The sequence below is a fragment of the Alexandromys fortis genome, unplaced genomic scaffold (assembly GCF_014885135.2).
Source record: "Alexandromys fortis isolate MF-2015 unplaced genomic scaffold, M_Fortis_MF-2015_v1.1 scaffold_174, whole genome shotgun sequence".
Taxonomy (NCBI): Eukaryota; Metazoa; Chordata; class Mammalia; order Rodentia; family Cricetidae; genus Alexandromys; species Alexandromys fortis.
The window spans coordinates 2,949,396-2,977,054 of record NW_026068063.1 but is presented as its reverse complement, the minus strand read 5'-3'; the positions used below and the strand labels follow the sequence as shown (position 1 = coordinate 2,977,054).

The following is a 27,659-nucleotide window of genomic DNA, read 5'->3' as shown; positions in this document are numbered from 1 at the left end:
ACTATAAAATTGCATTTATTAAAAGAAAAAAAAGAACCAGAATCTGAACCTAGATCTGTCCCCTCCCACCCCCCAATAATTGTTTGATTTCCAAGATTAGCTCTTCTATCTGTAACTTCCATCCCCAGATATGATCACTGCTGTTTAGAAATGAGCCCACCATAACTCCGAATACACCTATTTCTGCTCTGTCATCGCCGCCTGGTCCCTGCCAGCAGACCCGAGAAGTAGGTCACGGCTGCAGGGACCAGGCGCTGGCTGATGCTTCTGTTTCCAGGACCAAGTGAAGGCGAGGCCAAAACCTGCCAGGAGTATCACCCTCCACGGACGCTGCTCGGGTTTCATATCCTGACCCTGGGGAGCCATTGCCAGCTTTCACACTGCTGAGCTTTGCCTTCTAGAAGCCTCTGTCTGTGGCTGCTGTGTAAAGCACTGTCTAGAGGAACAGGCCTGGGCAATAACCAGGCGTTTGGTGAGCTAGGAGCATCCCTCTGCATTCTCCCAGTGGTCCTTGACAGATGACACCTGCTGGGTACTGAAGGCAGATTGTCCTGTATCCCATGCAACAAGGATGTACAGAGCAGTTACATCCCCAGTCATTAGGTACCCAGCACTAATCTTTGCTCTAACAGCCCCCTTCTCTCCAAGACAAAATAACCATGGAATGAGATATTGTAACAATGACTAGAAAAGAAACAGTTGCTTGAATTAACTCTTGTATATCTCACTGTGACAAGATTTTTTATGAAAGTTACAGTAAATGTCTGGGCATGGTGGTGCATCCCTTGAGTCTCAGAGTCATGAAACAAAAGCAGGTGGATCTCTGTGAGTCTGAGGCCATCCTGGGCTACATAATGAGTTCCAGCCCAGCCCAGAGCTGCATAGTGAGACCCTGTCTCAAAGCAAAATCAAACAAAATAATTAAAACATGTAAGTAAGTGTTAGGCAAGGTGTGTGATCCTTGCCCTAAATCCCAGCACAGGGGAGGAAGAGGCAGAAGGCTGAACAGAAGTTCAAGGCCATCCTGATCTACGTAGTGAGTTCCAGGTTAGCCAGGGCTACTCCTGATCTACTAGTGAGTTCCGGGTAAGCTAGGGCTACAAACAACCCTGTCTCAACTCCTCCCCATGCTGAAAAATAGTACAGAAAAGGAGAAGGGGAGCCGGACATGGTGTGACCCATGCCTGTAATTCCAGGACTTGGGAGGCTGAGACAGGGTTGCCATAAGTTTGAGACCTGCCTGGATTGCATAGCGAGATTTTTGTCATAAAGGGGTGGAGGACCATGCTAGAGCGCTTGCCTAGCATATGTGAGGCCCTGAGTTCAGTTCCCAGCACTGCAAATGGAAAAAGAAAATACCCAAGTGTTTGTATATTCCTAAGAAGAATCCCAAGTGTTTATTAGTTTATCCCTAAGAAAAACCCCAAGTGTTTATTAGTATATCCCTAAGAAAAACCCCAAGTGTTTATTAGTATATCCCTAAGAAAAACCGCAAGTGTTTATTAGTATATCCCTAAGAAAACCCCCAAGTGTTTATTAGTATATCCCTAATCTTATGATTGCAGCCTGACAGGGTGAAACTTTGGTTTATGTTATTTGAATTTTTTTTTTTTTTGAGATAAAGTCTCACTCTATAGCCAAGGCTGGCCTGGAACTTTAGCCAGTCCCCTGCCTCAGCTTCTCATGTTGTGGTTACAAGCTTGAGCCACAACAAACAGCTCTCTGCTTTTATGAACCACAGCTGGATTGCTAATAAATGAATTTAGAGGGAAGAGAATGTCTGCAAAGGTCACATTTAGCAAGCATTAAACCATGCCCCAAGTTAGAGCTTTGCTTTTTATTCACCTTTTAACTTTAGACACTAAAAATCTTTTCCTTCCTTCCTTCCTTCCTTCCTTCCTTCCTTCCTTCCTTCCTTTCTCTCTTTCTCCTTTTATTTGACACAGGCTCTATATCTCAGGTTGACTTCAGATTTGCTACTTAGTCAATGATGACCTTGAACTTCTAATCCTCCTGCCTCCACCTCTGGGGTTACAGGTGTGTATCATCACACCCAGTTTGTGCAGTTCTGGGGATCCAGCCCGGAGCTTTGTGCATCTTATATGGACACTGCACATCCTGAGCTATATCCCCAGTCCAGCATGGTTTTAAAAGGGGGAGTGGAGAAATGGCGCGCGCACGTGTGTGTGTGTGTGTGTGTGTGTGTGTGTGTGTGTGTGTGTGTGTGTGTGAAGCAGAGATGGTCTAGCAGTTAAGGGTGTAGTCTGCGCCTCTAGAGAACCCTGGTTCAGATCCTGGCGCCCATTTCAGGTGACTCAAGCTTTTGTGCCTCCAGTTCTAGGGGATCTGATGCCTCTGGTCTCCTTGAACAATCGCACACATGTGTACAAACCCACATCCAGACGCATATATATACACGTAATTAAAATAAATCTTTAAAAATAATATAACTCGAGTTAAGTAAAATATAACATGTCTAAGTAAAAATGTGTACTTCCTGATCAAAACTACAGCTGGCAATTCAGTCTTGCCTTTTCATATTCGTTCATTCACTCCTTTGGACAGTACTGGGGATGAGACCCGGCGCTACATCAAACATGCTTGGCGAGCACTCTACCGCTAGCCAACTCCCAGCTCTTGGCTCACACTTTTTTGTTTGCCTATTTAGCGTTTTTAAATGGGATCTCCAGAAACCAAAGCTGGTCCTGAGCTTGGCGCATAGCTGAGGGTGACTTTGAACTCCTAATTCCTCACCTCCACCTCCCGAATGCTGGGATTACAATGGCACCTCTGTGCCTGGCTCTTTTTTTTTTTCTTTTACACATTTAAGCAAGTGACAGGTCACACATGGTGACAGAATTGCAGGCCCTGGCCTTCCATCCATCCCTCTTTATTGCTATGCTCTTGTTCAAGCTGGGAATCTGCTAGTTAACCACAGGGACAGGAGTCTCCAGGGGAGAGGCACATGCTGCCCCCAGCAGCTGGAAGTTCTGACTGCTCAGATCTTCCTCTTGAACACGTGTGTGTCTGAGTCCAAGTATGTCAGGAGAGTTGGGAGTGCTCCAAATCATTTCCATGGGAAAGGAAAGCGCGGTAAAGAAGGACCCCTTCGAAAGGCTCATCTGGACTTTGCACGTGTTAACTCAACAGAGATGGCACCAATGGTTTATAACTTAGGGAAAGTATGTCTTCCAGCGGGGTCTTATCACAGGCAGCTATAGACTGCTGGCCCTTGATGCTAACCAGCTTTTAGTCATGTGGTCTGGTGTTTCTGTTTTGGAAAGGGGGGTGTTTGTTTTTTCTGGGTTTTAATTGTTCACTTTTGCTGTTTTGAACTCTGGTGTTTACCTCTTTATTACTCGTCCTGGAGAAACTGTTTGTCCCCAACGGCACATCCCAGACCCGAGTCATTGCAGAGTTGAGGGAGGACTGTGGCATAGTTGGGTCAACTGTCCTCGGACTGGGAAGCTGAGGCCGCTAACACAGAATGCCTTCTGTGCAGAGCAGAGCAGCCCACCTGCGGGCTCTGGAAGGAGGAAGACGCCATCTGTGGGCTCTGGAAGGAGGAAGATGCTCTGGTTTTAGTGCTGTTCTTGGTGTTCTCACCATCTTTGCAGATTGGCGTGTTCTCAGGTGGTTGTTTCTGTTTATTAACTTCTAAAACATAATAAGCAATGATATGTTAGATTTAAGAAGGTAGACAACAGTGATTATTGTGAGCTAAATTCTTTTTTAAGGCTTATTTATTTTTTATTTTATGTGTACGGGTGTTTTGCCTGCATGTATATCTGTGCACCCCATGCATGTCCAATACCCAAGGAGTGCAGAAAGAGAGTGTAGGGTCCCCTGGAACTTGAGGGACAGCTGGCTGTGAGCAAACATGTGTGTGCTTGGGTTTGAACCTGGGTCCTCTGGAAGAGCAGCGAGTGCTCTTAACCACTAAGTCATCTTTGCAGCCCATGAGCTAAATTTCTTCCAGGCTTCTCATAGGAGGAGTGATGATGTCACTACCAGACTCCTCATAGGAGGAGTGACGTCACTATCAGGCTTCTCTCATAGGAGGAGTGATGATGTCACTACCAGGCTTCTCTCTCATAGGAATGACATCACTATCAGGCTCCGCACTGTGGCTTTGCCCTTTCACTTACAATCATTAGTGAGCACCCATATTTAAAAGCAGCTCACCAAATCTAAGTGCTACTTTGTTCCATTCTCAAAGAGTAGTATATATTGTGAGTTTTAATTTAATTTTTTAACCTTAGTTGGAACTGATAAGATGGCCTGGTGGGTAAAGGTGCTGGTCACACAAGCTTGAGGACCTGAGCTGGATCCCCACAGTCCACATAAAAATGAAAAGAGAGAACCACAAACTTGTTCTCTGACTTGTGCACGCACGTGCCTCCCCATACCATACATACACAAACACACGCACGCACACACACACAAGCGCGCGTGCACATATTGACTTCCACATGCACGTGGCCCCCCATATCATACACACACGCACACAAGAGCACACACACCAATGACAATGATATTGATAAGTGAGATAAAGCTTAAGAAAGCCTTGGCTGGACAGTTGTCCAGACGATATCGTTGACATTTGGTTCAGGTACTGGCTCCTTTATCACTAGTCTTTTACTGGCCAGGGCTGCTGAGCAGGAAGACCCAGGCAGCACCCTGGCAAGTGTGAACCTGCAGGGCATGACACTTCTCAGAATCATAGAAAGCTGGTGGCCGGGACAGTATGCGTGTCCAAGGGGAGAAGCCAGCTTTTGTCACTGACTGGCTGAGCCACTTCCCACATCTCGCTCAGCCTCATCACACAGTGGCATCCTCTTTCCTTCCCACAGAGAAGGTGGACCCTGGACCTGAGGCCATCTCGTCGTTTTTCCTTTGAGTCTAACCATTGTGGGTGACTGAGTGGGAAATGCACAAGGAAGCACTTGGCTCTGTCTAGATGGTTAGCTGCATGTATATCCTGGCCTCGTGGAATGACCTCTGGCGGCGCGGGGGCGGGGGGGGTTATCAGCAGCTGATGCTATGCAGGGACTTGTCCCTCCTAAGAGACCTCCCCATCCTTCCCATCTTTCCAGCAGCCTGGGCAGCCGCCCCTGGGTACCCAGCCCTAGCTCCTTCGCTCTTCCCACCTCCTTTCTCCCCTCCTTCTCCTTCTGCTCACAAGGCCAAGGCCTCTTCAGAACTCCATTGTGCAGCTTGATAGTGCTCCTGGCCCAAGATTGCATGGACCGGTGGTCAGGGGTGGGTTTGCAGGGGGGGGGGCTCCGATACTCACCGTTCCTGTCCTTTGGAACCCAGAGGTGGCAAAGGACTCTGGATTCTGCAGGACTAAGTGGCTTCGCCAACAGCCTCCAAGTCTAAACCTGAGGGTGATGTTCTTTGTCCTCTGACAACTTCTAGCTCAGTCTCTGGCTCCTGTGGTCGTCAAGGAGCTGTCCCCTGAAGCTGGTGCAGACTGTCAGCCATCTTTGGGCCTCGTGTCTCTCTGATCTGGGTCCTTCCAATAGATGCTGTCCCATCCCACCCCTCTTCTCTCTCTCCACTTCAGTAGTTTGCATGGTCGCACATGCAGGCCTGGAAGTAAGACATGAGGGGGGTGGAGTTCTGAGATTGTACAAACAGTGGGCAAGCCACCTTGGCAGCTTAACACAGACAGAATTTCCTCAGCAACGAGGTTGAGCCAGATTGACAAGCACGGAAATCTGTGTACGAGCCATTCCTTGGGGTGAACTGCTTTTTACCCTGTGGAGCCAGAGGGCCCTGCTGGGCAGCTGGAGACAGGGATGCTGAGTTTGACCAGCACCAGTGTCTGCAGGCCAGCTGGGAGTCCTACCTTCTGTCCAGGATCAAAGGGCATCTCTATTTTTAGACATGGCCAAAGAAAAGAAATATAATTGCCTCTTATGCAACGTTTTATTTGGAATGTTTTGCTGTTAAATTTATTTATTTATATCCTTGTTTGTTTATTTTGTTTTTCAACAGGGTTTCATTATGTTACTCTGGCTTGCCTAGATTTACTATGTAGACCAGGCTGGACTTGAACATGTAATAATTCTGCCTCAGCCTCCCAAGTGCCAGTCGTATAAGCACGGACCCAACACACCCACCCGAGTGTGGTTTGGCTAGCGACTCCTGAGACACTAAGAGACCCAGATTAGACATGCAACATGGTCATAGTTCTCACTGACAGGTTTTCCCTCTTGATATGCACATGTGTACGCAGTATACACACATACATAGTGCACACACATGCATGTCTACATACATGTATGCTTGCACGCACATGCACAAACATGCATGCATAAACACATGCATGTATGCACACAGTACATGTATACACACATACATACATACATGCATGCACACACACATGCATGAACACTCTCTCTCTCTCTCTTCCACCCCACTGAACCACTGAAATGTTTTTGTCGTTTTCAGTTTTCCAAGTAGAGCTTCATTTCCTACTATAAGCCTAAGTTCTTTGGGCTTCTTTCTTTTTCCCTCCCCCCTCCTCTCTCTCCCTGCACCCCACTACTCTCCTCCCACCAGCCTCCCTGTTTCTGGACATAATTCCTATCCAGACTCTCTTTGGATCTTTCTGCTACACAGTGGGCTTTTGGCATCCAGCAAGGCTGCTGCTTCAATAGTGTGTCCTTGAGGCCCAGAACCTAAATGTGCCCAGGCCTCCTTTTCTGGTCTGTCCCTGACCCAGATTTCTGCTCTGTCCACTCTAATTGGTCCAGGTCTGCAGTACACTGCCAGCCCCTCCTCAGTGGGCCGGACTCTGGGGCAAGGGTATTTTGTTTTGCCCAAATGAGAGTGTGTTTATTGCTCTTCATCAACTGTCAACATGGCGGATGTTTGAAAACACTGCAGTGGAAAAGATGTCGCTCACGAGGGGACATCTCCCAGGGGCGCGGGGGGGGGGTCCCCAACATACTTTTGAAGAAGGGCTTGTTCTTCCTGCAGCCTGAGGATTTTTGTCTGCATTTACAGACACTTTCTATAAACATAGTATTTGTGAACACTTTCCCCTGGCACTCTTTGCTCTCACAGGGACCTCTCTAGGCCCCTCACCCCTCCTACAAAGTGCTTGGCTTCACAAAGGGTGTGCCAGGACAGGGTTTTGGCATGGTCCCCGGGGTGTCACGGGACCAGGGGATGATCTCACAGGGTCCGCCATCTGCCCTGCCTGGCCAGAGGCTGCATCGGGAGGGCCAAGGGGCACCACGTGCCCTGGGTATTTTCAAACAAGAGCCCTTAGTGAGAACAGGCAAGTCTCACAATCCTCCTTTGGCTGAAGGGTGTTTCTCCCTCGTAGGCTCCAGGGGCATCTGCCAGGGCAAGCTTGGGTAGGGCATCATTATAACACAACCTGAGGAAAACCTCTTCCCCGAGAAGCTGTTTGGTCTGAAAATACAGTTGTCCCACAGAGGTTCAGTCGCACTGACGGACGATCGAGTGCTAACGATAACTGCCAGTTAGTGATAACTTATGTAGCTTTAAAAGCACATGTACCCATTGTTTAACCCCCACATCTTATAGACAACTGAGGCTCAGAGAGGGTGATTGCTTGGCCTAGGGTCACACAGCTAGTAATGAAGGATCCAGGCAGTCAAGCCAGAGTATGTTGTGAACTCTGACCCTGCTGCCATTACACAGAAGGGCTGGGGCCACTGGACAGGACATGGTGGCCCATACCTGGACCCTGACCACTTGAAAGCCTCAGCAAGGGAGATCAAGGCCAGTCTGGGAAACACCCACCCCTCCACTGAAGAGAGAATTCAAGCCTCCTTGTCCTTGACCCAGGGAGGCATTTCTTACCTGTGTCTGCCCGCACTGTCTATTTTCTGTCCTTCCAAGACAACACCAAGATCAGGTCATTCATTACTGAGAGACAACTGCTGGTTAGCCGGCCCTCCTGACACTACCCCCTCCCCCCTGCCCCTCAGGACGGTGGCCTCAGACTCAAAAAATAGGAATGAAGACATCTGAAAAAATTACCACCTGCCCTTCCCAGTTCTCCTCTCCCTTACCCAACTTCCCTGTCGTTCTCACCTAATAAAAAGTCTTTGCAAAAAGGGCCAGCCAATTGCTGCCTGTTCCCTGTGGCCTTTAGAACTCCTGCCTCCCCCGACCCATACACACACACACACACACACACACACACACACACACGCACGCACGCACACATGCACGCGCACTCACACACACGCACACTCACGCACGCACGCACACACACGCACACACACTGCTTATGGACAAATCCCCAACAAGCTGAGACTCTCCGATGGAAAGATCCAGGCTCAGTTTGTCCCCCAGACCTGCCTCATCTTCCCTGCTTCCCATGACCCAGCCAAGGGCTGCACTGGAAGTGAGGAGCTGGCACCCCAACCCTCCCCTGAGGTTTTCCTCCCTTCCCCTCCTCTCCAGCGGACCCACCCTGTCCATGGCTCCCTTCTCTCACCTCCCTCAAAGCAGAGCTCAGGTTAGCCCCTGAATGCCCCTCTTCTTCTCTATTTTCCGAAGTCCCCTTTCTCAGTGGCCATGTTTCACGGCTACAGGTGTCTCAGGGTACAGCAATGCAGCCACTCATGTGACACCTTCCACACACGCATTTCCGTGACACTCACGGCCACCTTGCATGACAGCCGTAGCACTCCCTTGTCACACATGAAGTCCCTGCAGTTTGGCTAGGGCAGGTGTCCCAGCGTCTCCCCTCGGGTGTGTTTCCAAACTGATATCAACCTGGCTTTTTTACTCCACCCTGCTCTCTTGTCTAGCCAAGTGTGAGGAGAGGGAGATTCAGGCCCCAGAGCCACCCATTTGGAGCCACTGCATTCTGGGAGGAGGTGGGTCAGGTTGGGGGTCTTCCCAGTGCAAAGAGGCTTGATACAATGTGGGCATCTCCACATCCTGAGATCTGGCTTCAGGGAAACCTGGTTTAAAGAAAAGACAAACATTAGTCCTCGGGAGGCTCTCCTGTGAGCTCCCTAAGCCCCTGCCATGTAGATGAGGCTGCACTTCCAGGTGCCTCCTGGGAGACAGATGAAGGCTGAGGAGAAAGTTCAGTGGGGAAATTAGCCCTTGTGCAACTTGAGGACCTGAGTTCGAATCCCTGTGTAAAGTCATCATATGAGTGTCTCTAATCCCCGTGACACAGAAGGTAGAGACAGGACACTCTCCATAAGCTGGAGGCCAGCTAGCCTGCCATATGCAGAGGCAAAAAGAGTGAGAAGGGAGAGTTGAGAAAAGGTCTCACTATATAGACCAGGCTAGCTTTGAACTAACTGATCTGTCCACCTTTGCCTCCTGAGCGCTGGGATTACAGGCATGCGCCACCTTTAAGGCTGAACTGTTTGGCCATATCAGTAGTGACAACAAAGCATTTAGTTCAAACAAGCAAGCGAGATCTCCGGAAACTCTTACTTAAAACCAGAATTGTAGCCAGGCCATGAAGTGCACACCTCTAATCCTAACGAGGTATTGGGAGAGGGGAGGGGGTAAGATCATGAGTTCAAAGCTAGCCTGAGCTATATAGCAAGCTATTTCAAAAACACCAGAACTGTTCTCTCAGGCACAATGTGTGACTTCTCTACACTGGTGGACATGAGCCAACTGACATCAGCCATGGCATCTGTGTGCACACGACAGTGCCACCTCCTTCTCTGAAGCCACTTCCATTCATCTTTGCACACAAATGCTGACTGTTCTCCCACGATAGAGGCAGGCCCAGAGTCACCCCAGCTCCTCACCAGCACGAGCCTCCTCCGTGTGTGCTCAATTTCCCCACATTTAATTTGGCCATTCTGCTTTACAGTGGGTGTGTGTGTGGGATCTGTCTTCTCTCCAGCCCCCCAGAGCGCCGGTCCCCACCTGCCTTGCTAGAGAAGCAAGTGAAGACATCCAGAAGGATGTGTAGCCTCTGAGCTGCCAGGACCTGGCTTTGGGAAGGCGCATATTTTAGCCTTGGAGGAGCCAGCTTACCCTTTAGCTGCAGCCTGATGCCCTGGCTCTTTTGTGTCCTTAGGGAAGGGATTTCCTCGAAGCCTGGGCTCCAGGGGAGGCTGCTGCTTCCACTTGTATGGAAAACAGAAAGAGCTGGACCACAGGCACACACAGTTAGAGCACAATACAAGGAGAAGGTCCTCCGAGGAAACCAGGGATTCCCTCTGGGATGAGCCAATGATAACTCATGTAGCCCAGGCTGCCCTCAAACATGATATGTAGCTGAAGATGATTTGAACTCCCTCCATCTCCCAAGTACTGGGTTTTTTTTGTTTCTTTAGTTGGTTGGTTTGGTTTGGTTTGGTTTAGTTTTTCGAGACAGGGTTTCTCTGTGTAACAGCCCTAGCTGTTCTGGAACTCACTCTGTAGACCAGGCTGGCCTCAAACTCTTCGAGATCCACCTGCTTCTGCCTTCCGAGGGATTTAAGGCATGCGCCACCACTGCCTTGCCCAAGTACTGGGTTTTGAACCCTGGCTCTCGCTTATAGTTTTTGTGTAGCTTCGAGAAATTAATCTTTCTAAGCCACCTGTGAAAGCAGGCCTAGTAACCACCTGTTGTAATAATTACATAAACCAATACCAGGGACTGTTTGAAACTTGATTCCTGACCTTGGGAGAATTCTGCTTCCTCCTACAGACCCTGGCAGATTCAAGGGGAACAGAGCAGGGAAGGGGGGCAGAGGGGAGATGGGGTGCACAAGCTAAAAATAGACTCTTTTTAAGTATTTTCTCACTTTATGTAATTGAGTGTTTTACCTGCATGTATGTATTGCACCACATGCATGCCTGGTGCCCACAGAGGTTAGAAAACGGCACTGCAGTTGCGTATGGTTGTGAACCACCATGTGGGTGCTGGTAACGGAACTTAGAACCTCTGCGAGAACAAGTGCTCTTAACCACTGAGCCCTCTGTCCAGTCCTTGATTTTTTGAGAGAGGATCTTACTATGTTGTCCAGGTTATCTCTGTCCCTGAGTGCTAAGATTATAGGTCAAAAATAGCCCTTGAGAGCAAAGCCCATTGGGAGGTAATTTGGGGATGCAATCCCTGCTTGCTTTTCAGCGTATACACGTGATATCTGGTTTTTATTTAGTGGGTTTTGGGGCCGGGCCGGAGGCTTCTTTGTTGATACGGTCTCACTATGTAGCCCTGAAATTCACTAAGTAGACCAGGCTGGCCTCGAACTCTCAGAGATCTGCCTGATTCCGCCTCTTGAGTTCTGGAGTTAAAAGCATGTGCCACCATTCCCAATTAGGATTTTGTTGTTGTTGTTGTTGTTTTAAAAGAACAAAAGCAAACAACTTTATGGACTTAATTCAAGTGCAGTGAATGTAGTGCGTGTTTTCAGGACATTGACAAAGCAATGCAGCCATCCCTATTATCCGAGTCCAGTTTGGGTTTTTAACCAGAGGCGGTGAGGCCGACCCCTCCTTCCTTCGGATCTGAACCTGGCTGAGGGCGGCATTCCGCTGAGTCACAGCGCGGGTGTCCGAGCTGATCCTGGGACTGACGTCTGGCGCCCCCTAGCGAGGCTTGAGCGCAATTAGGGTCCCCACCCGGCGCAGTCCTGGGAAGCTTCTGGGGTCCCTGTCTCTTGCACGGCGTCTACCCGCCCGCTTGGTTGAGTCACGGACCAGGCTCCCCCCAAACTCCCCTCCCACTCCCCTTATACAAAGGAATGATAGCTTGTGGGAAACGCAGCGGTGTGACACAGGAGTTTAAAGGTGGGTTAAGTGTCATACGATCTGAATTCGAACCTTGCCTGCTCTAGCTATGAGGGTTACTCAGTTTTTTCAGGTATGAGGGGTACTAATTCTTTCTCCTGGAGTGGTTGCCCTTCAGAGTTTAGCCTGTAAACTCCTCGGGCAGGAGTTTAGAAGCCATCCTATTTAATTGCCCAGCTACCAAAGGGTGTTGAGGCCCCTCCCTTACCCAAGGAGCTCCCCAGAAACTCCAGTGCTGGTTACTAGACAGTGTTGCCGTGAGCAGGACCCAGACAATGAGGGACGCCTGGTGTATCTTCTCCTTAGCAAGAAACGCCCCCAGACCCGAGACCTGCAGTCCAGGGAGGTACTCTTCTCCCTTGGGAAAAAGGTTGGAAGATCTGGGAATTGGGAAAGACCAGGGTTTCCTTTTGGAGCCCGCAGGGACATTCTCACCAGGGAAAGGCTAATTGATATTTGTAGACTTCTGCAAGCCAGCCCCAGATGGGGAGTCAGGCCCCAGCCCCATTGGGCACCTTGCCCCCAGGGTAGTAGGGTGGGAACCCAGAGGGCATCAGTCAGGTCCTTGGTAGACTGAAGTGTCTTAAAAGCCTGTCAAGTCCCTGGGATCCCTTCCCGCTTTGGGATCCCCATCCTGCCCCCTTAAAGGTTTCCAGTGAGCTCAGCGGCTCTGCCGTGGAAAGGAACCCAGGGAAAATGGCAGACATGCCGAGGAGAGCAAGCATGGCTCCAGGAGGGCTCTGAAGGGGCCAGTGAGGGGGTCAGCTGCTGGGGGTTGCCTTGTCCACCTCCGGACACTTTAGAGGGCCCCTGAGATGTCAGATGGGGTGTACGGTAGACTTGCAGGCCATTAGACAGAAGGGCTGGTGTCTTTCAGCCTGGGAAGTCCCTGTTCTTTGGAAACAGGAGGGCTTCATCTACGCATTCCCGGGCCTCGGAGGGTCTGGAAAATGTATGTGTTACATGTGATTAAATGTGATGAAAATGGCAGTGTCAGTGGGATAGCCTGCAAGGGCACCCAGGGGCCTGTGGGGAGCACACAGTGAATAGCTCCTGCTTCAGCGGGTACCTGGTAAGCACTTTCTGATGCCCGGTCTTGGGGTTCTGAGGCATCAACCTAGACAGGTGCCCAGTGGGGCTCATCTGCACCTGTCATCAGTGTGGGTCATAGGCTGGGGAAAGGACCAGGGATCTGTTCTTTCTGGGGTTTTGGTCCAATGGACCCTCAAGGATGTTCCAGAACATTCTTTCCTTTCCTCACCATCCCTTTCTCCCTTCCTCTTCTCCTCCCTTTCTCCTGCCTTTTCTATGGTGCAGATGGAACACAGTACATGCTAAGCTAGTGTTCTACCATGGAGCTACATGCCCATCTTGGCTTGGCTCCTGGGTCCTGAAATCCCCAGCTGACCTAGCCCAGCCCGGATGGTATAAAGAAGGAGCAGGCCCCTAAGGACAGCTGCCCTCCCAGGACTGGGGGGACTTCCATACTTATACAGTTTTTCCTATTCCCCACAAAGGAAAGGAGCAGCCCTTGAGATGTGCACAGCTTGTTTATTTTACATAGTGAATAGTAGCCTGTGTTTTTAAGGATGACTTAATTTCTGCTCAGACCCCTGTAATTCATCCCACTTCCAGAGGGTGTGTCTGGCCCTCTGTAGCCCTGAGCGGATGTTGGGGGTGTGTGCAGGGGCAGAAGAATCATTAGGTCATAGCGTGGATGGTCGTGTCTGAGAGGGTCGAGTGGGACAAGTGACCAATCAGACACACCTTGGACCGTCATCCCCAGCTGGCAAACTCCGGGGCATCACCCAAATGCTTGAGCGATGCTTGGCTCTCCAGCTCCGGAGTTCGAATGTATAGAAACTTCTAGGAATAGCCGAAGACAACCCAACATGGAAAGCAAGCAGAAGCCCACACTGAGGATACAGGAAACATGACCATACCACCCTGAGTGTGAGTGATCTCATCTGATCCCAGAATCTAAGCAGGGTCGGGCTTGGGTGGGAGAATTCAGGGAGAGACTACAGAGCAGGGATACTTGCTGGCAACTCATTTATGTTTAAATTATTGTTGTTGTTATTATTATTATTATTATTTGAAAGGGTATTGAAAATATACTGGAGCCGGACGGTGGTGGCGCTCGCCTTTAATCCCAGCACTTGGGAGGTAGAGGCAGGCGGATCTCAGTGAGTTTGAAGCTAGCCTGGTCTACAAAGTGAGTTCCAGGACAGCCAGGAGTGTTACACAGAGAAACCCTGTCTCAAATAACCAAAAAAGAGAGAGAGAGAGAGAGAGAGAGAGAGAGAGAGAGAGAGAGAGAGAAAGAAAGAAAAAAGAAAGAAAGAAAGAGAAAGAAAGAAAAGGAAAATATACTGGAGAAGGGCCTGGAGACATGACTAAATGGTTAAGAGCACTGGCTGTTCTTCCAGAGGACCCATCCACATGGCAGCTCACAATTGTCTGTAACTCCAGTTCCAGGGGCTCTGACACCTTCACACAGATACACATGCAGACAAAACACCCAGTGCACATAAAATAAATTTTTTTTAGAAAAAAAATATACCGGAGAAGAGACGGGTGATGTAAACTTGAAATCCTAGTGCTCAGGAGGCTGAGGCAGGACAATGGAGAGTTTGAGCCTCACCTGCGTCTCAAAAGTAAAATGAAAGGCTAAGGAGATGGCTTAGTACACAAAATGCTTGAAGCACAAGCATCAGGACCTGAGTTCAAATCCCTAGACCCCACATGGAGCTAGACAACGCTAGCACACTATCTGTGATCATAGTGCTCCTACAGCACACTGGAGAAAGAGACAGGGGATGGCTGAAAGAGAGGACCTAGCCTGGTGGACACAGCAGGAAGACAGCAAGAGACCCGCCCTCAATTAATGTGGGGAAAAGACGGATGCCCAAGGTTGTCCTCTCATCTCCGCCATATGCTGAAGCATCCAAGCATACGTAAGTGGCATTCATACATGCAAGTGTGCGTATGCACTTACACACACACACACACACAATGGCTAAAAAGATAATATAATTAAAAATAAAATACACGGTGAGTGGTGGCTCACACCTTAAATGCCAGCACATGGGTGGCAGAGGCAGGTGGGTCTCTGTAAGTTCAAGGCCAGCCTAGTCTCCAGAGCAAGTTCTAGGTCAATCATAGTGAGACTCTGTCTTGAGAAAAGAAAAAAGGTGGACAGTGGATGAGGAGAAACACCTAACATAGACCTCTGGCCTCCATTTGCACATGCACACATAAGCACATGCACCCTCTCAAGTGTGTTGGTGCACACACACACACACCAGTAACTTAGTAAAAAAAAAAAAAAAATGGAATACCTCTGTATTGAAAAAAAGAATCCCCTAGTCTTTAAAGCAAGTTCCAGGACAACCAGGGCTCCTTTACACAGAGAAGCCCTGTCTCTCAAAACCAAACCAAAAATAAATAAATAAAAATTTAAGACTCCATAAAAACAAAGATCCATGAGAAAATTTTAATTTTAATGTAAGTCAGAAGGGGCAGGAGAAACATTCATATTGTGTAAGCTTGTTGTGTTCCGGTTGTTTCTGCTTTGTTTTCTTTTTCAACTTGACACAAGCTAGAGTTAATGAAAGGAGGAACCTCAGTTGAGAAACTGGCTCCGTCAGAGTGCCCGTAGGCGAGTCTACAGGGGTATCTTCTTGACTGATGATTGGCATGACTAGACCCCGCCCACTGTGGGCAGTGCCACCCCTGGGCGACGGTCCTGAGTTGTGGAAGAAAGTAGGCTGAGCAAGCCGTGCCGATGAAGTCAGTAAATGTAGTTCCTCCACGGCCTCTGCTTCAGTTCCTGCCTTGAAGTTGCTGTCTTGGGCTCCTGCCCTGGCTTCCCTCTGCGGTGTGTGGCCTGAGAGTTAAAAGATGGAATAACCTTTTCCTTTTCCAAGTCACTTGTGGGCATGGTGTTTTATCACGGCAGCAGAAACCCAATTCAGACAAAGTGAGCGGAATGGCCGAGTAGGACCTTGTAGCCTTGGAGAAGGGACGTTGTCTCTCAACAGAACTGCCCTGTTGTCCAGCCCCTTCTCCTGTCCCCATGGTGTCCCTCCACCCTACCCCTCTTTGCCCAGCCAACCAGGCCCCTGCCTCAAGTACACTTGGGGACTCTAATCTTCCTGCCTAACTTTGGAAGTCAGTCTACCGCTTTCTAAGGTGCACTCCCTGAGCCTACACCTTCCTTTCCATCTTCTCTGCCCACCATCTAGCTCTGGCCCTTAAACTTTCCCCCGGGACCATGGCCGTCACCTCCCTGCCAGCAAGCACTCTTACTCTCCCGTTAACCCTGCTCATCGCTGCCAAGTTCACCTTAGGACAGCTCTTTGGTGCTGTCCCTGGGGATGAGCAGGGTCTAACCCAGTCCCTTCACCCTCCTCCAGACACCGCTATGTCCTGCAATTTAGTCTGCTCATCACTGACCGAGTGGACAGGCAGGGGCTGGAGGAGGGTGCTGGCTGCCATGGCGGAGGCAAATCTTCCCGTCTAGATGCAAGGCAGGGCGCTACCTGGGGTCCAAAGGGAAGATGGTTCTCTCTGCAAAAGTGCTCCCTTGGCTTTGTGCCCATCTTCCCTGTCTGGGGGCCTGGCATATAGCCCAGTTGTAGAGGCTTGCCTAGGAAGCAGAGCCCTGGATTCCACCCTTAGCACTGCGTGGCCAGGCACGGTGGTAACTAGTTTATGTAAACAACTCGGGAGGTGGAAGTGTAAGGCCATCTTTGGATGCGTAGCTAGTTTGAGACCAGCCTAGAATACCTGTGACCCTGTCTCAGCAATCCATAAAAGGAGTTCCAGAGTCAGAGATAGGAGCTGAGATTGGAGTAGGGGTGTGGCTTACAGATATAAAAAAATAATATATACAGGCTCAGGTGTTGGAGAGATGGCTCAGCCATTAAGAGCACTTGGCTATGATTCCAGAGGACCCGGGTTCAATTCCCAGCACCCACATGGCAGCTCACAACTGTCTGTATCTCCAAGATTTGAAGCCCTCACTCAGACATACATATAGGCAAAGAACAACAATGCACATAAAATAAAAATGAATTAAAAATTTTTAAATACTTTAAAAAATAAAAGATCCATGCTGAGCATGCATGGTATTAACTAGCCGATAGCCAGACAGGCCATGGTCCCTGGCAGGCCGTAGTCCCAACCATCTGCCTGAGAGGCATCCCTTGAGCTCAGAGGTTTGCAGAGCTGGTTTACAGTCCGTTGGCATTCACAGAACAACGCCATTCACTCTTTCCTGACAAAAGAGGCCGGCAATCACCTTCCCTCCACAACTGCTGAGCTACTCACTAGTCAACAGCACTTCCCAGCGACGTGGAAAGAGCAGGGGATGGCCACAGGTCAGCCGCGTCACCTGGTGGCTTTGGATATGAGCTAATAAGATGGCAGATGACTGACAGGGACATTGGCCACTCAGAGAGACCGAGCATCAGTCTCCTGAATGGGAAGTGAGTGAGGAAACTGAGGTCCTCGTACTGTGACTTGGGAGGAAGGCTGCCTCTCTCCTTGTTCCCCAACTCTACTGTCCTAAGAAGTCAGGTCCCTGGGCTCAGCATCCCAACCATAACTCTCTCTCTTGCCTTGTTCTTCTCCAGGCTTTGAACCAGTATGGCTGAACCCCGCCAGGAGTTTGACACAATGGAAGATCATGCTGAGGGCTACACTCTGCTCCAAGACCAGGAAGGAGACATGGACAATGGCTTAAAAGGTCAGTGAACAGCCATGCACAGCGGGCCAATCACAGTGGAACACAGTCCGTGTCTGATTGGCAAGAGGGGGGTCAAGTCCCACTTTTTTAAAGGAACGGTTCATAATTTGTCGTATTAGATCATTAGTTTGAGTGGGCTAAGAAAAGTCAAAACGCATGTTTGCGAATTCACCTCCCCAGACAGTGCGACAAAGACTGGGGGGGAAGTTGTCACTCTCAGCTCTCCAGGACCGTCGGACCCTTAGCTACACAAACCCGGCTATCTGGCCATCTGGGAAGAATAGATTCCTCTGGGGTTCTGAGTATATCTACATTAATGAACTTCCTCAGCAGTGGGGCACAGCACGGTGCCGCTGGTCGGTAGTTCCAGTACTCAAGTGGCAGAGGCAGGAGGATTGCTGCAAGTCCAAAGCCAACCTGGTTTACACATTGAGTTTCAGTTCAGCCAGGACTGCATAGAGAGACCCCGTCTTGGACTGTCTTAGAGGCGGTTCAATGGATCAGAGCACTTGCTGCTCTTCCAGAGCACCTAAGTTTGGTCCCCAGCACCCACAGCCATCAGCCCACAAAATCTGTTGTCTCCAGCTTCGGGGAGCTAACACCTGTATTTATGTGGCATTTCCGGATTCACACACACGTACATGAATAAAAAATAATAGAAGTTAATTTTTAAAGCACTTCTCAAGTTTAGTTTAATTCATTAAAACTGCAGTCTGTAATATAGTCCTCTTGGCCACTGGTTGTCCATTTCACTGTGTGCATGTATTTGGGAGTTTTGGGGGTTCTCTCTCTCTCTCTCTCTCTCACACACACACACACACACACACAGGCACAGTTTCTATGATAACACTCTCTATACCTCTTCACAAAACAAAATCCAGCAAAATTATTCTATACTAATATGCCACAAAGAGAGAGAGAATGAAATTGCTACCCCTTGGAAGGTACTGTGAAACAAAAGTGTGTTGTCCTACCCATAACTGTGCTCTCCCAAAAGAGCCAAAGAAACCTAAGATTTTCGTCAAATTTAGCCTTGCTGCTGAGGGTTTAGGATGGGCTGTTTGTAGGTGTGGAGTTTCTCTGCCTTGCAGAAAGGATCACAGTTCTAACAACACTTCAGGAAAATGACAAAAGGCTGTTTGGAATAATGGTGAGAGCAGAGAGTGTCTAAGTGGGTGCTAAAAGCTAGATGTAGCCAGAGAGGCTGTGGGTGGGGCAGGTGGTCACACACGTGTGGTCACACACTCTTGAATTAGAAGGTGCTTATGTGTTAGTTTCCAGGCCTTCGCACGGGGTAGGGGCTTCTTCTCCTTCCTCCCTCCCTCTGAGGATAATGTAAATGATTAGGATGGGGGTACAAAGCGAGTTCGAAGCCAGCGTAGGATACCTGAGACACTGTGGTAAAGACAATATCAAGGGCCCTTCTTTGACTGTGAGGTTGTGAAGCGTCTCGTCGCTCACTGTATTTGAACACCATCTGCCTTCCTTCTTTGTGCGCTGATTTGTACACAGAACCAGCTCCCCTGCATCACCCCAGAGTCTCACCGCTGCCCAAGGGGCAGCATCTGTCCTCCACTGAATGTCCCAGCAGCCCTGCAACGTAGCAAGCGCCATCCGCGCTCGGTGCTCCCTGCCCGCTGGTTCATCACAGCCCTGGCCAGACTTTACATCCCGTAGCTCCCTGGGGACCTCGCATTATCTCACTTAGTCTGGATTTCCTTGACACAAGCCTCCGGTTTGCCTCCAGCGGCTTTATCACCTGAACATGTTCCCCTCTTTGTCCAGTCATCACCAAGGACAGGGAAGAGTTTTTTTTAAAAAAATATTTATTTATTATGTATACAATATTCTGTCTGTATGTCTGCAGGCCAGAAGAGGGCACCAGACCTCATTACAGATGGTTGTAAGCCACCATGTGGTTGCTGGGAATTGAACTCAGAACCTTTGAAAGAGCAGGCAATGCTCTTAACCACTGAGCCATCTCTCCAGCCCCCCAGGGAAGAGTTTTTTGAGACCGGGTCTCCCTATATAGCCCTAACTATCCTGGTACTCACTACGTAACTAGGCTGGCCTTGAACTCACAGAGATCCACCTGCCTCGGCCTCCAGAGTGTGAGGGTTAAAGTGCGTGCACCACCACACCCTTGGCAACTTCGTGTGTGTGTGTGTGTGTGTGTGTGTGTGTGTGTGTGTGTGTGTAGCCAGCTAGCTGAGAATCATTCTCAGTCTTCACATGGTTGAGAAAACTGGGAGTGTATGGCTCCCATCTTCAAGATGTCTCTTGAGTCGGGAGGATGTAGCCTCCTAGCTAAGCACAGCTCTGGCCTGAATTCTACCTGAATTAGATTGAATGGGCTCCAGGTGGGCCCCTCTTTGTCAGCTGGTGGGTGCTCAGACTGCACCTGGTGTGGGTGTTAATCTCTTGAGGAGCATGAGGTGATACAGGACTTTTCCCCATGGCCAGAGTCGTTTGTCCATCGGATACAGTGGGCAGCTGGGGATTCCCAGTCAACATCAGCACCAATAAAGAAAGAAAGGAAGGGAGGGAGGGAGGAAGGAAGGAAGAAAGGGAGGGGGAGAGAGGGAGGAAGGAAGGAAGAAGAGCCTTGTGCATTCCTGTTGACACACAGTGCTACCGTGAGCCCTTAACCAAGGCCAAATAAGACACACAGAATGACCACCACCTATGGTGGGTCTCACATGCTGGGCAAATAGCTTTCGTAATACATGCTTTAAGCATAGCCATGGTTACAAAGGCCCAGGAGAGTTAGCATATGAAACCCTTCGGCCAATACATGCACGAAAGCGGGGACTTTTACTGCACCGAGGTGAGGTCACTGAGCTGAGCTCCTCACGCTGTGACCTGAAGGTGGCCGAGGCCACGGGAAAGGGCTTTTCTGAGCATGCAGGGACTGGCTTTCTAGATCCACTGCCAGGCTGTCAGTATAAGAGCCTTTGCTTCAGCTGGACCAGAGTGACTAAAAGCTTTGTCTTCTCCCACCCAGGAACAGACACACATCACCCACATCTTTATCCGGGGACCCCAGGGAGTGGAGTATGGTTGGGGGGGGGGGGCTGGTCCCTTCATGGTTTCATCATGAAGATACAGCATCCACACCGAAGGTTCCTCTTGAGGTCTGAGGGCTCACTGTATATGTTCCAGAGTCTCCCCCACAGCCCCCCGCCGATGACGGATCGGAGGAACCAGGGTCCGAGACCTCTGAGGCTAAGAGCACTCCAACCGCTGAAGGTGGGGCCTCCCTACTCCCACCAGGGCCTTCAGCCTGTGCTTCCCTTGCTCTGAGCTACCCTCTGGGCTGCATTCGTTGCTTCCTGTGTGCTGGCTGACTGAGCTTGCTAGGCGCTTGGCAGGGCAGTGCTTTGGGAGCTGGGCCCTGCTTCTGCGCTTGGCTCAACTGTGTGCCTTGATCGTCTTCATCCTGTGCGTGTTCTAGATGTTCCATGCTTGGAGAAGCTGGGCTGCACGGCACAGCGGGGCTCATACACTGCTCGGTAGGGTTCCCATCTGTATCTACTACCCTCTATGACCCCCTCAGCAGCCCCCCCCTTACTTTTCTTGCAGGCATCAACCAGGGCCCAGAATACTCATTTGGCTGAGGAGGGGGGCAGGTCAGACATCTCCCTGCCCATGTGTTAGGAATGCTTTCTTGGGCTCTGGACTTTGCACATGGAGTATGTTTTATCTCTTCTGATCTGTCCACTCCAGATACTTGGTGTCTGGGTTGTCATGAAGCTGCTTGTCTTTTTCCCGAAATGCTTCCCATGTGGGTCAGTCAAGACCACCACATTTCGCTGGGCAGTGGTGGCGCACGCCTTTAATCCCAGCACTCGGGAGGCAGAGGCAGGAGGATCTCTGTGAGTTCGAGGCCAGCCTGGACTACAGAGGGAGGGCCAGGACAGCCAGGGCTACACACAGAGAAACAGAGAAACTCTGTCTTGGAAAAGGGGGAAAAAGAAAAGACTCCTGTGTTTGGCTGCAGGAAACAGGAAGCCGTTCTAACTGAAGAGGTTTGTTAGTCCTGCATCATGTCATGAGATGTCTGCACGTGAACACAGCTCCCCAGTGTCATCTGTGTGCTTCTTACTATCTCCTGCCATCCTAGGCGGTCGGCTGTTGCTTCGTAGTTGAAAGATGGCCGCTGCACTCCCAAACACTGTATCTGTCTTGGGACCAAGAACTCTGCCTGGTGAGATGACCAGAGGGTAAAAGTGCTCATCCTGCAAGCCTGGTGACCCGAGGTCGATCCCCGGAAGCTGTGTAAAGGAGACAACAGCTTCCCCATGTCATCAGGGCCTATGCCCACATGGGCACATTACCCACATGTCCCATGATAATGAATGAGAGCTGGGTGGTGGCGCACGCCTTTAATCCCAGCACTCAGAGGCAGAGTCAGGTGGATCTCTGAGTTTGAGACCAGCCTGGTCTACAGAGCAAGTTCCAGGATAACCAGAGCTTCACAGAGAAACCCTGTCTCAAAAAATCAAAATAATAATAATAATGAAGGAAAATTAAAAAAAAAAGAACAAAATAGCCTAAAGGAGAAACCCTGTCTCAAAAAAATCAAAATAATAATAATAATGATGATGAATGGAATTTTAAAAAAAGAACAAAGTAGCCTAAAGAACCCCAAAGCCAGATGTGTGGCCAGAATTAAGAAACTGAGAGTTTTGTATGAGCTCAACCAAGCAGTTTCCGCTTGCATTCATGGGCCAGAACCGGGTCTCCGGCCAGCAAGCCTGGGGGTGCTGTGCATCTTGTTTTTCAACCCATTGAGTAGAAGAAATCCAAGGAAAAGGACGCTGAGGACGACTTCTAACTAACCGTCCATAATCCTGTCCTTCTGTCTCTCGAACCTTCCAAGGAGGCTGGAAGGTCCACTCAGAAACCTTCCTGCAGCCCTGCGCGTTGTTTGGGAGTTCTATTAGAGAAGGAGAATTTGGCCTCCGCATCTGCCTTTGGATAAGCCCAGAACACGGCTGCCAAGCTCCTGCCAATTCCTCAGTACGCTGGCTCATCCTTGAAGGATGCAGGCGGCAAGGCCTGGTGAGATCCTCCTGCCAGAACCAGTAATGCAAGACATTTCCTGCTCTTCCTGTTAGGACGGTTCTGCAAGCTGTCTGCCACCCCGAGAAAGCCCTGAAACCCGATGCCGAACCTGGTGCCGGCTTCCCAGACACAGCCCTCGGTGCAGCTCTGTGGGCATTGTCCTGGGAGAAGCTCCCGCTCGTGCAGTCTGGAGTTTTATCTGCACTGGAGAGGATCGTAGTGAAAATGGCTTTTGTGGAATTCTGGGAATCTCTCAGAGCTGCCCACTCCTCAGGTGTGCGTGCCCGGCATGCCTGGTGGAGAGACAGAGGGCTCCAGAGAACTTCTGAGTCGAATTGTTTCCCTTGAAGAGATGCTGCCCCCAGCTCCTAGCCTGCAGCTGGACTCCACACAGGACCTGGCCCAGTTATTGCCGCATAGGGAACTCTGTACCTTTTCACTGGAGGTTGGCCCGGCAGGGAGTTAGAACTGGTGCACCAACGAGGTCACCAAGAGGTGGCACTGCCGTTCTGTAAATGCAGAAACAGAGGTTCAGAGGTGACAGAGTGCTTGCCCCAAGCCTCACAGGACAACCACAGCCTCATCTCCTCCTCAGCTTCCTCACACTGCCTGGGTGCCCACTGCAGACACCCTGCCTTGCCATAAGGACGTCACAGTTGCCCTCAGGATTTCACCAGTTCTCTTTAGAACCCCCGGGGAATCAGAATACGTCCGTCCGCTGTAGTACTTACATGGCCCCCTCTGGGCTTTCTAGGCAGGTGGCTTGGTGCCTCACTTCCTCCTGGGGAAAAGGGAGGAGGGCTGCGGCCCTGCTTTGAGCTGGCTTTTCTTGCATGTGGCTGGCAGGCCCTGTCCCTGCACTGTATACTAAACAGAAGGGTGACTATCGGTGGTTTCCAGACGTGACTGCACCCCTAGTGGAAGAGAGAGCTTCCGACAAGCAGGCCGCTGCCCAGCCCCACGCGGAGATCCCAGAAGGAACCACAGGTGAGGGCGGCTCTTAGAGCCCCAGGGCTGCCAGGGCCCAGTTGCCCGCCTTGAGCGGGTCGTCCTCACAGGCAGATGTGTAAGTGACTCTGGCTTCTGGGGATCTTGGCTAGTTAGCAACGGCTGCCTTGGAGTCTAGACAAGGGTGCAGGATCCCCTGTTTCCTGCTGGATCCTGCCTCAGTCAACATGTCTATTTGAGATGTCCTCAGCAAGATTCTCTGTAGAGGATAGACCTCTGCCTTCCTCGCACTTTCTCCAGTTCCGGCTGTAGCAAGAGGCGGGTCTTTGTATCCTGCCCCACCCCTGTGGACGATGGGGGAATTGATCAGTCAGCAAGCACACCAGCAGAAAGAATGCTGGGCTTGGCGCTGCTCAGTCATTCATAAGGCAACCTGTGCAGGGCCCTGGACAAGATTCCTCACAGCCCAGAGCCCCGGGTATCCTTCCCATGTTTCCTCTTCCACGGGCTCATGAAGCTCTGGCAGTTAGTATGGTGAACCTGAGGCGTCCGGTTACCTACCGAGAACTATCTAATCTATGTGCATGGGACAGTGGCAGTGGAGATGGGAAATGTCCCTTCCTGAGGACGGCTCTCTGCAACCATGCTAGTTAGTTATTCTTTTCCTTGTGATGACCAAATGTTTGACAGAAGTAGCTTAAGGTCTGTCTGGGCTCATGGTTTGAGGGGATGGGGTCCACGTGACAGGGAAGGCATGGTGGCAGCGGTGGCCATGACGCTGGTCACGTTGCTTCTGCAATCAGGAAGCAGAGAGAGATGGATGCTGGTGCTCATGCTTCCTCCTTTTCCCCCAGGACGTCAGCCCACGGGATGGCGCTGCCCATACGCAGGGTAGGTCTTCCCGCTGCAGTTAATCGTTCTGTGAATACCCCTCAAAGACACACCGAGAGGTGCGGCTCCTCCCAGAGGAGCTGACTCTGCAGAGTAAACACTGCCACCATAGTAAGCTTTCTCCCTCGCGTCCTGAGAACGCTCATTACAGAGCCAGCAGTGCCATCCCCGTCTCTCAAGATGTGATTCCACTCTGCAAAGTGATGGACTGGCAGTAAGGGTTTCCGAGGCAGGTAGACCAGATGTTCTGAAAGCCTGGCCAGGCCTCAGCTTCAAGCATGAAAGATGCTTGAAGGCTACAGAACACCTTATAGGGTGAGGTCGTGGGTGCCTTGATTTTTGTCTCTGGCTATCCCTTCAAAGTTTTGTCGTGGACGAAGTTTGTCTTCTGTCTGGGATGAAAACTCTCCCCTTTCTCATCTCTCCTGGGTAATCAGAAATGCTTTATACTCTTCACGCTCACAAAACAGCCTACAAAAGGCTGGGATGTAGCCTGGTAGAGTGCCTGGCTTACTATATGTGAGACCCAAGGCCTTGATCCCTACCATGTTATAAACTGAGTATGATGGGGCGGGGCAAAAAGAAAAAAAAACCCACAGCTTAGAACGGTTCATCAGAAGGCCCAGTCTGATGTGATAGTCAGGCCCACAGCCACGTTCTAACCCAGCCCCTACTCTGGGCCAGTGGGGCTGGTGTGTAGGAGGAGGCAGCGGCTGCCTTCCATTCCTCTCCTGGAGACTGCACTAGCTTCTCAAATGTATCCAGATGCCTGACAGAAACGACTCTGGGAGGAAAGCCTTATTTTAGTTCATGGGCTCAGAGGGTTCCTAGTTGTTTGAGTCCGAAAGACCCCCGGTGCGGGGAGACTCTCACTCAAGTCTCGGGATAACACGAACCCCCCCCCAGTAACTCACGAGAGACCATCCTTGCTGCAATCACAGAGGCTTTAAGTGATGAGACGGGAACCAGAGCACTGGGGCCGAGACTCATAACCCAAGCAGGGGAAGTGTTCGACCCCGAGTGACCTGGAGAAGGGGTTTTTATAGGAGAAAACCACAGCCCAATAACAGGGGCAGGGAGGGTGTCACAGAAAGTCACAAGGGGACAACTCCCTGCCTCTCAAGATCACTCAAGGTCATAATCAGCTAGTTCCTAAAATCACAAGGGGGAAACTCCCTGATTCTCAATATTATTCTCAAGATTACAATCTAAGTTTATCTTCAGCTAGTTCCTGAAACACAGTCACTGAACCAGCTAATCCCTAGATTTTTGATTCTTCTCTTCCTGCTTGGATTTTTGGCTATTTTCTTCCTGCTGGGGAGGTCTGGATTTATCCAGGTCTTTCAAGTCCGCAGCCTGGGGCAGGGCATTATGGCAGCCTTACGTGGTGCGGACAGGGAGCAGACGAGTGTAGCATCGGCATGTTTTCTCCTTCATCCCCTTTTGTCCTTACTGCCTCCACCCGGGTCCATGGGACGGTGCCACCCACATTCGCGATAGGTCTTCACTCAGCGAGTCCTACCGATACATACCTTCAGACACAGCCACCTGGTGCACTCAGCTGTCCCCGAGGTGGTTCCAAATGCAGGTCAGATGACTGTGAAGATTGCCCACCACAGAGCCCTTTCTTGAACCCTTCCAGAATCTTCCCTCTCCTTCCCTCTCCTGCTTCTTTAAAGATCGATGCCTCTGCTTTGGGTTCTGGAGGATGTCATCCCTCCTCTCAGGGATCTAGCTGCACACAGCGCCACCTCTGCGCAGGATGACTCATTGCCGCTAGTGACCCATTGGGCATGATCTAAGATGCTCCAATGTCATCTCTGACCTGTGCCCAAAATTCCACGGGAAAAAACAGCCATCCATCTTGGCTGCAAAGCAGGCTATTGCAATGGCCTTTTGTTCAGCCACCATAGCAGGGCCAGCCCTCCCCTGTCCTGTTGTGTTCCTTGGCAGGGCCCTGACTGCAGTCCACCAGATCTCAAGCCAGAGGGAACAGATGCCAAGTATCTGTCTCTAGGTAGTGCCTTGAAGACCACGGAGACAAGCTAGGCAGGCCAGCACGGGGCTGTTATCCTAGCCCTTGAGAACTAAGGTGGGAGGTTCAAGAGTTCAAGGCCTGCCTGGGGTACATAGTGAATGCAAGGCCAGTATGGGCTACATGCCAAGACCCTATGGAGCACTCCAGCACCAGGCCATTCACCTCTTGGTGGGTTTAGAGCCGAGCAGGTTTGCAGCTGTTGGTGGAGCTGGTGCCTCCCCTTGTACTCACTTGAACACCTGTTTGATACTTCTTAGTGCACAGTAAAGCTGCCCAACCATGCTGTGTGACTTCCACTGCGGAAAGCCTGTCTCCCTGAAAATGCTCCTCCACCCCACCGTGGAGTGATACACCGTTTGGGTTTCACACCCAGGGCAGGACATGGAAGATGAGTAGATTCTCCTGGTGTTGGGACACTGACTGAGTCCCAGAATGCCCCCTTATGTCTGCTAAGGACTCCGTGACTACCTAGCAGGATTTGCCACCATTCTGAGCCTGTCTTCCATTTCCGTAATCTTGCTCAGACCAAATCCACACTAGGACTTTGCCTTCACAGACAGTTGAAGCAATGTGACCATGGCTGTGTTATCTGACACGGAACTGTCACCAAAAAGACCTTCTGGGGAGCACAAAGGACCTAGACGTGTCTGAGCTGATAATTGGTGGGTGGAGAATTTCCAGGTTCCCTGCTGCCTCCCTGGGGCCCCACCCTCACTTAGCCATCTGGCTAGGTGCTTACCGGACACCATGTGACTATGCAGTGACTCAGGCTCTTTCCTTGTTGTGCTGTCCGTGGCAAGTGAAGTAAAAACTGGCTTGCAGTTTTAGGTACAAAAGCTGTGCACCTTAGTCCAGAGACAAGGCTGGCGGTCAACCTTGCATGGTGTGAGCACTTCTGGAAGGCGGCAGCCTGTGGTGTGTGCGCCTCGAGGCCTTGAGATCAGCGTGGGCTGGCTTGCTTTATAAACCCCACCTCTGGACTTGTGTGTGTGCCATCCCGTAGCCGTGTCCTGATTTCTCCCGTGTTCTCCAGATAAGAGCGTACTCACTTGAATACTTCTCGTGTGCTCTGGGACTTTCTCAGCCTTTTTTATTTGGGGTGCCTGTCATCTCCTTAAATGGTTAAAAAATGCAGAGACCCAGAAAGGCTGCCCACTGGGCCTGTTGGCCTTGCTCCCAGCCAGGTAGTGCTGGTTTCAGGTGTGGTGTGTG

The 27,659-nt window shown here is 50.4% G+C and overlaps 2 protein-coding genes across 25 annotated transcripts in view; one reads left to right on the top strand and one right to left on the bottom strand.

Annotated features, from left to right (window-relative positions):
- Nsf (N-ethylmaleimide sensitive factor, vesicle fusing ATPase) overlaps positions 1-27,659 on the bottom strand; it is a 594,435-nt gene that overhangs the window by 428,682 nt on the left and 138,094 nt on the right. The window lies entirely within an intron of this gene.
- Positions 1-27,659, top strand: part of Mapt (microtubule associated protein tau) — a 94,091-nt gene that overhangs the window by 28,889 nt on the left and 37,543 nt on the right. For 10 of the 24 annotated variants that reach the window (XM_050120409.1, XM_050120404.1, XM_050120403.1 and 7 more), the window contains exons 2-4: positions 17,391-17,503; positions 20,666-20,752; positions 23,471-23,557. In XM_050120409.1, the coding sequence (XP_049976366.1) occupies positions 17,404-17,503; positions 20,666-20,752; positions 23,471-23,557 (274 nt within the window). In that variant the 5' untranslated portion in view covers positions 17,391-17,403. Of the gene's footprint in view, positions 1-17,390; positions 17,504-20,665; positions 20,753-23,470; positions 23,558-27,463; positions 27,632-27,659 lie in introns of those variants that run through there. The other 14 variants (XM_050120414.1, XM_050120411.1, XM_050120413.1 and 11 more) reach the window with 3 other exon arrangements.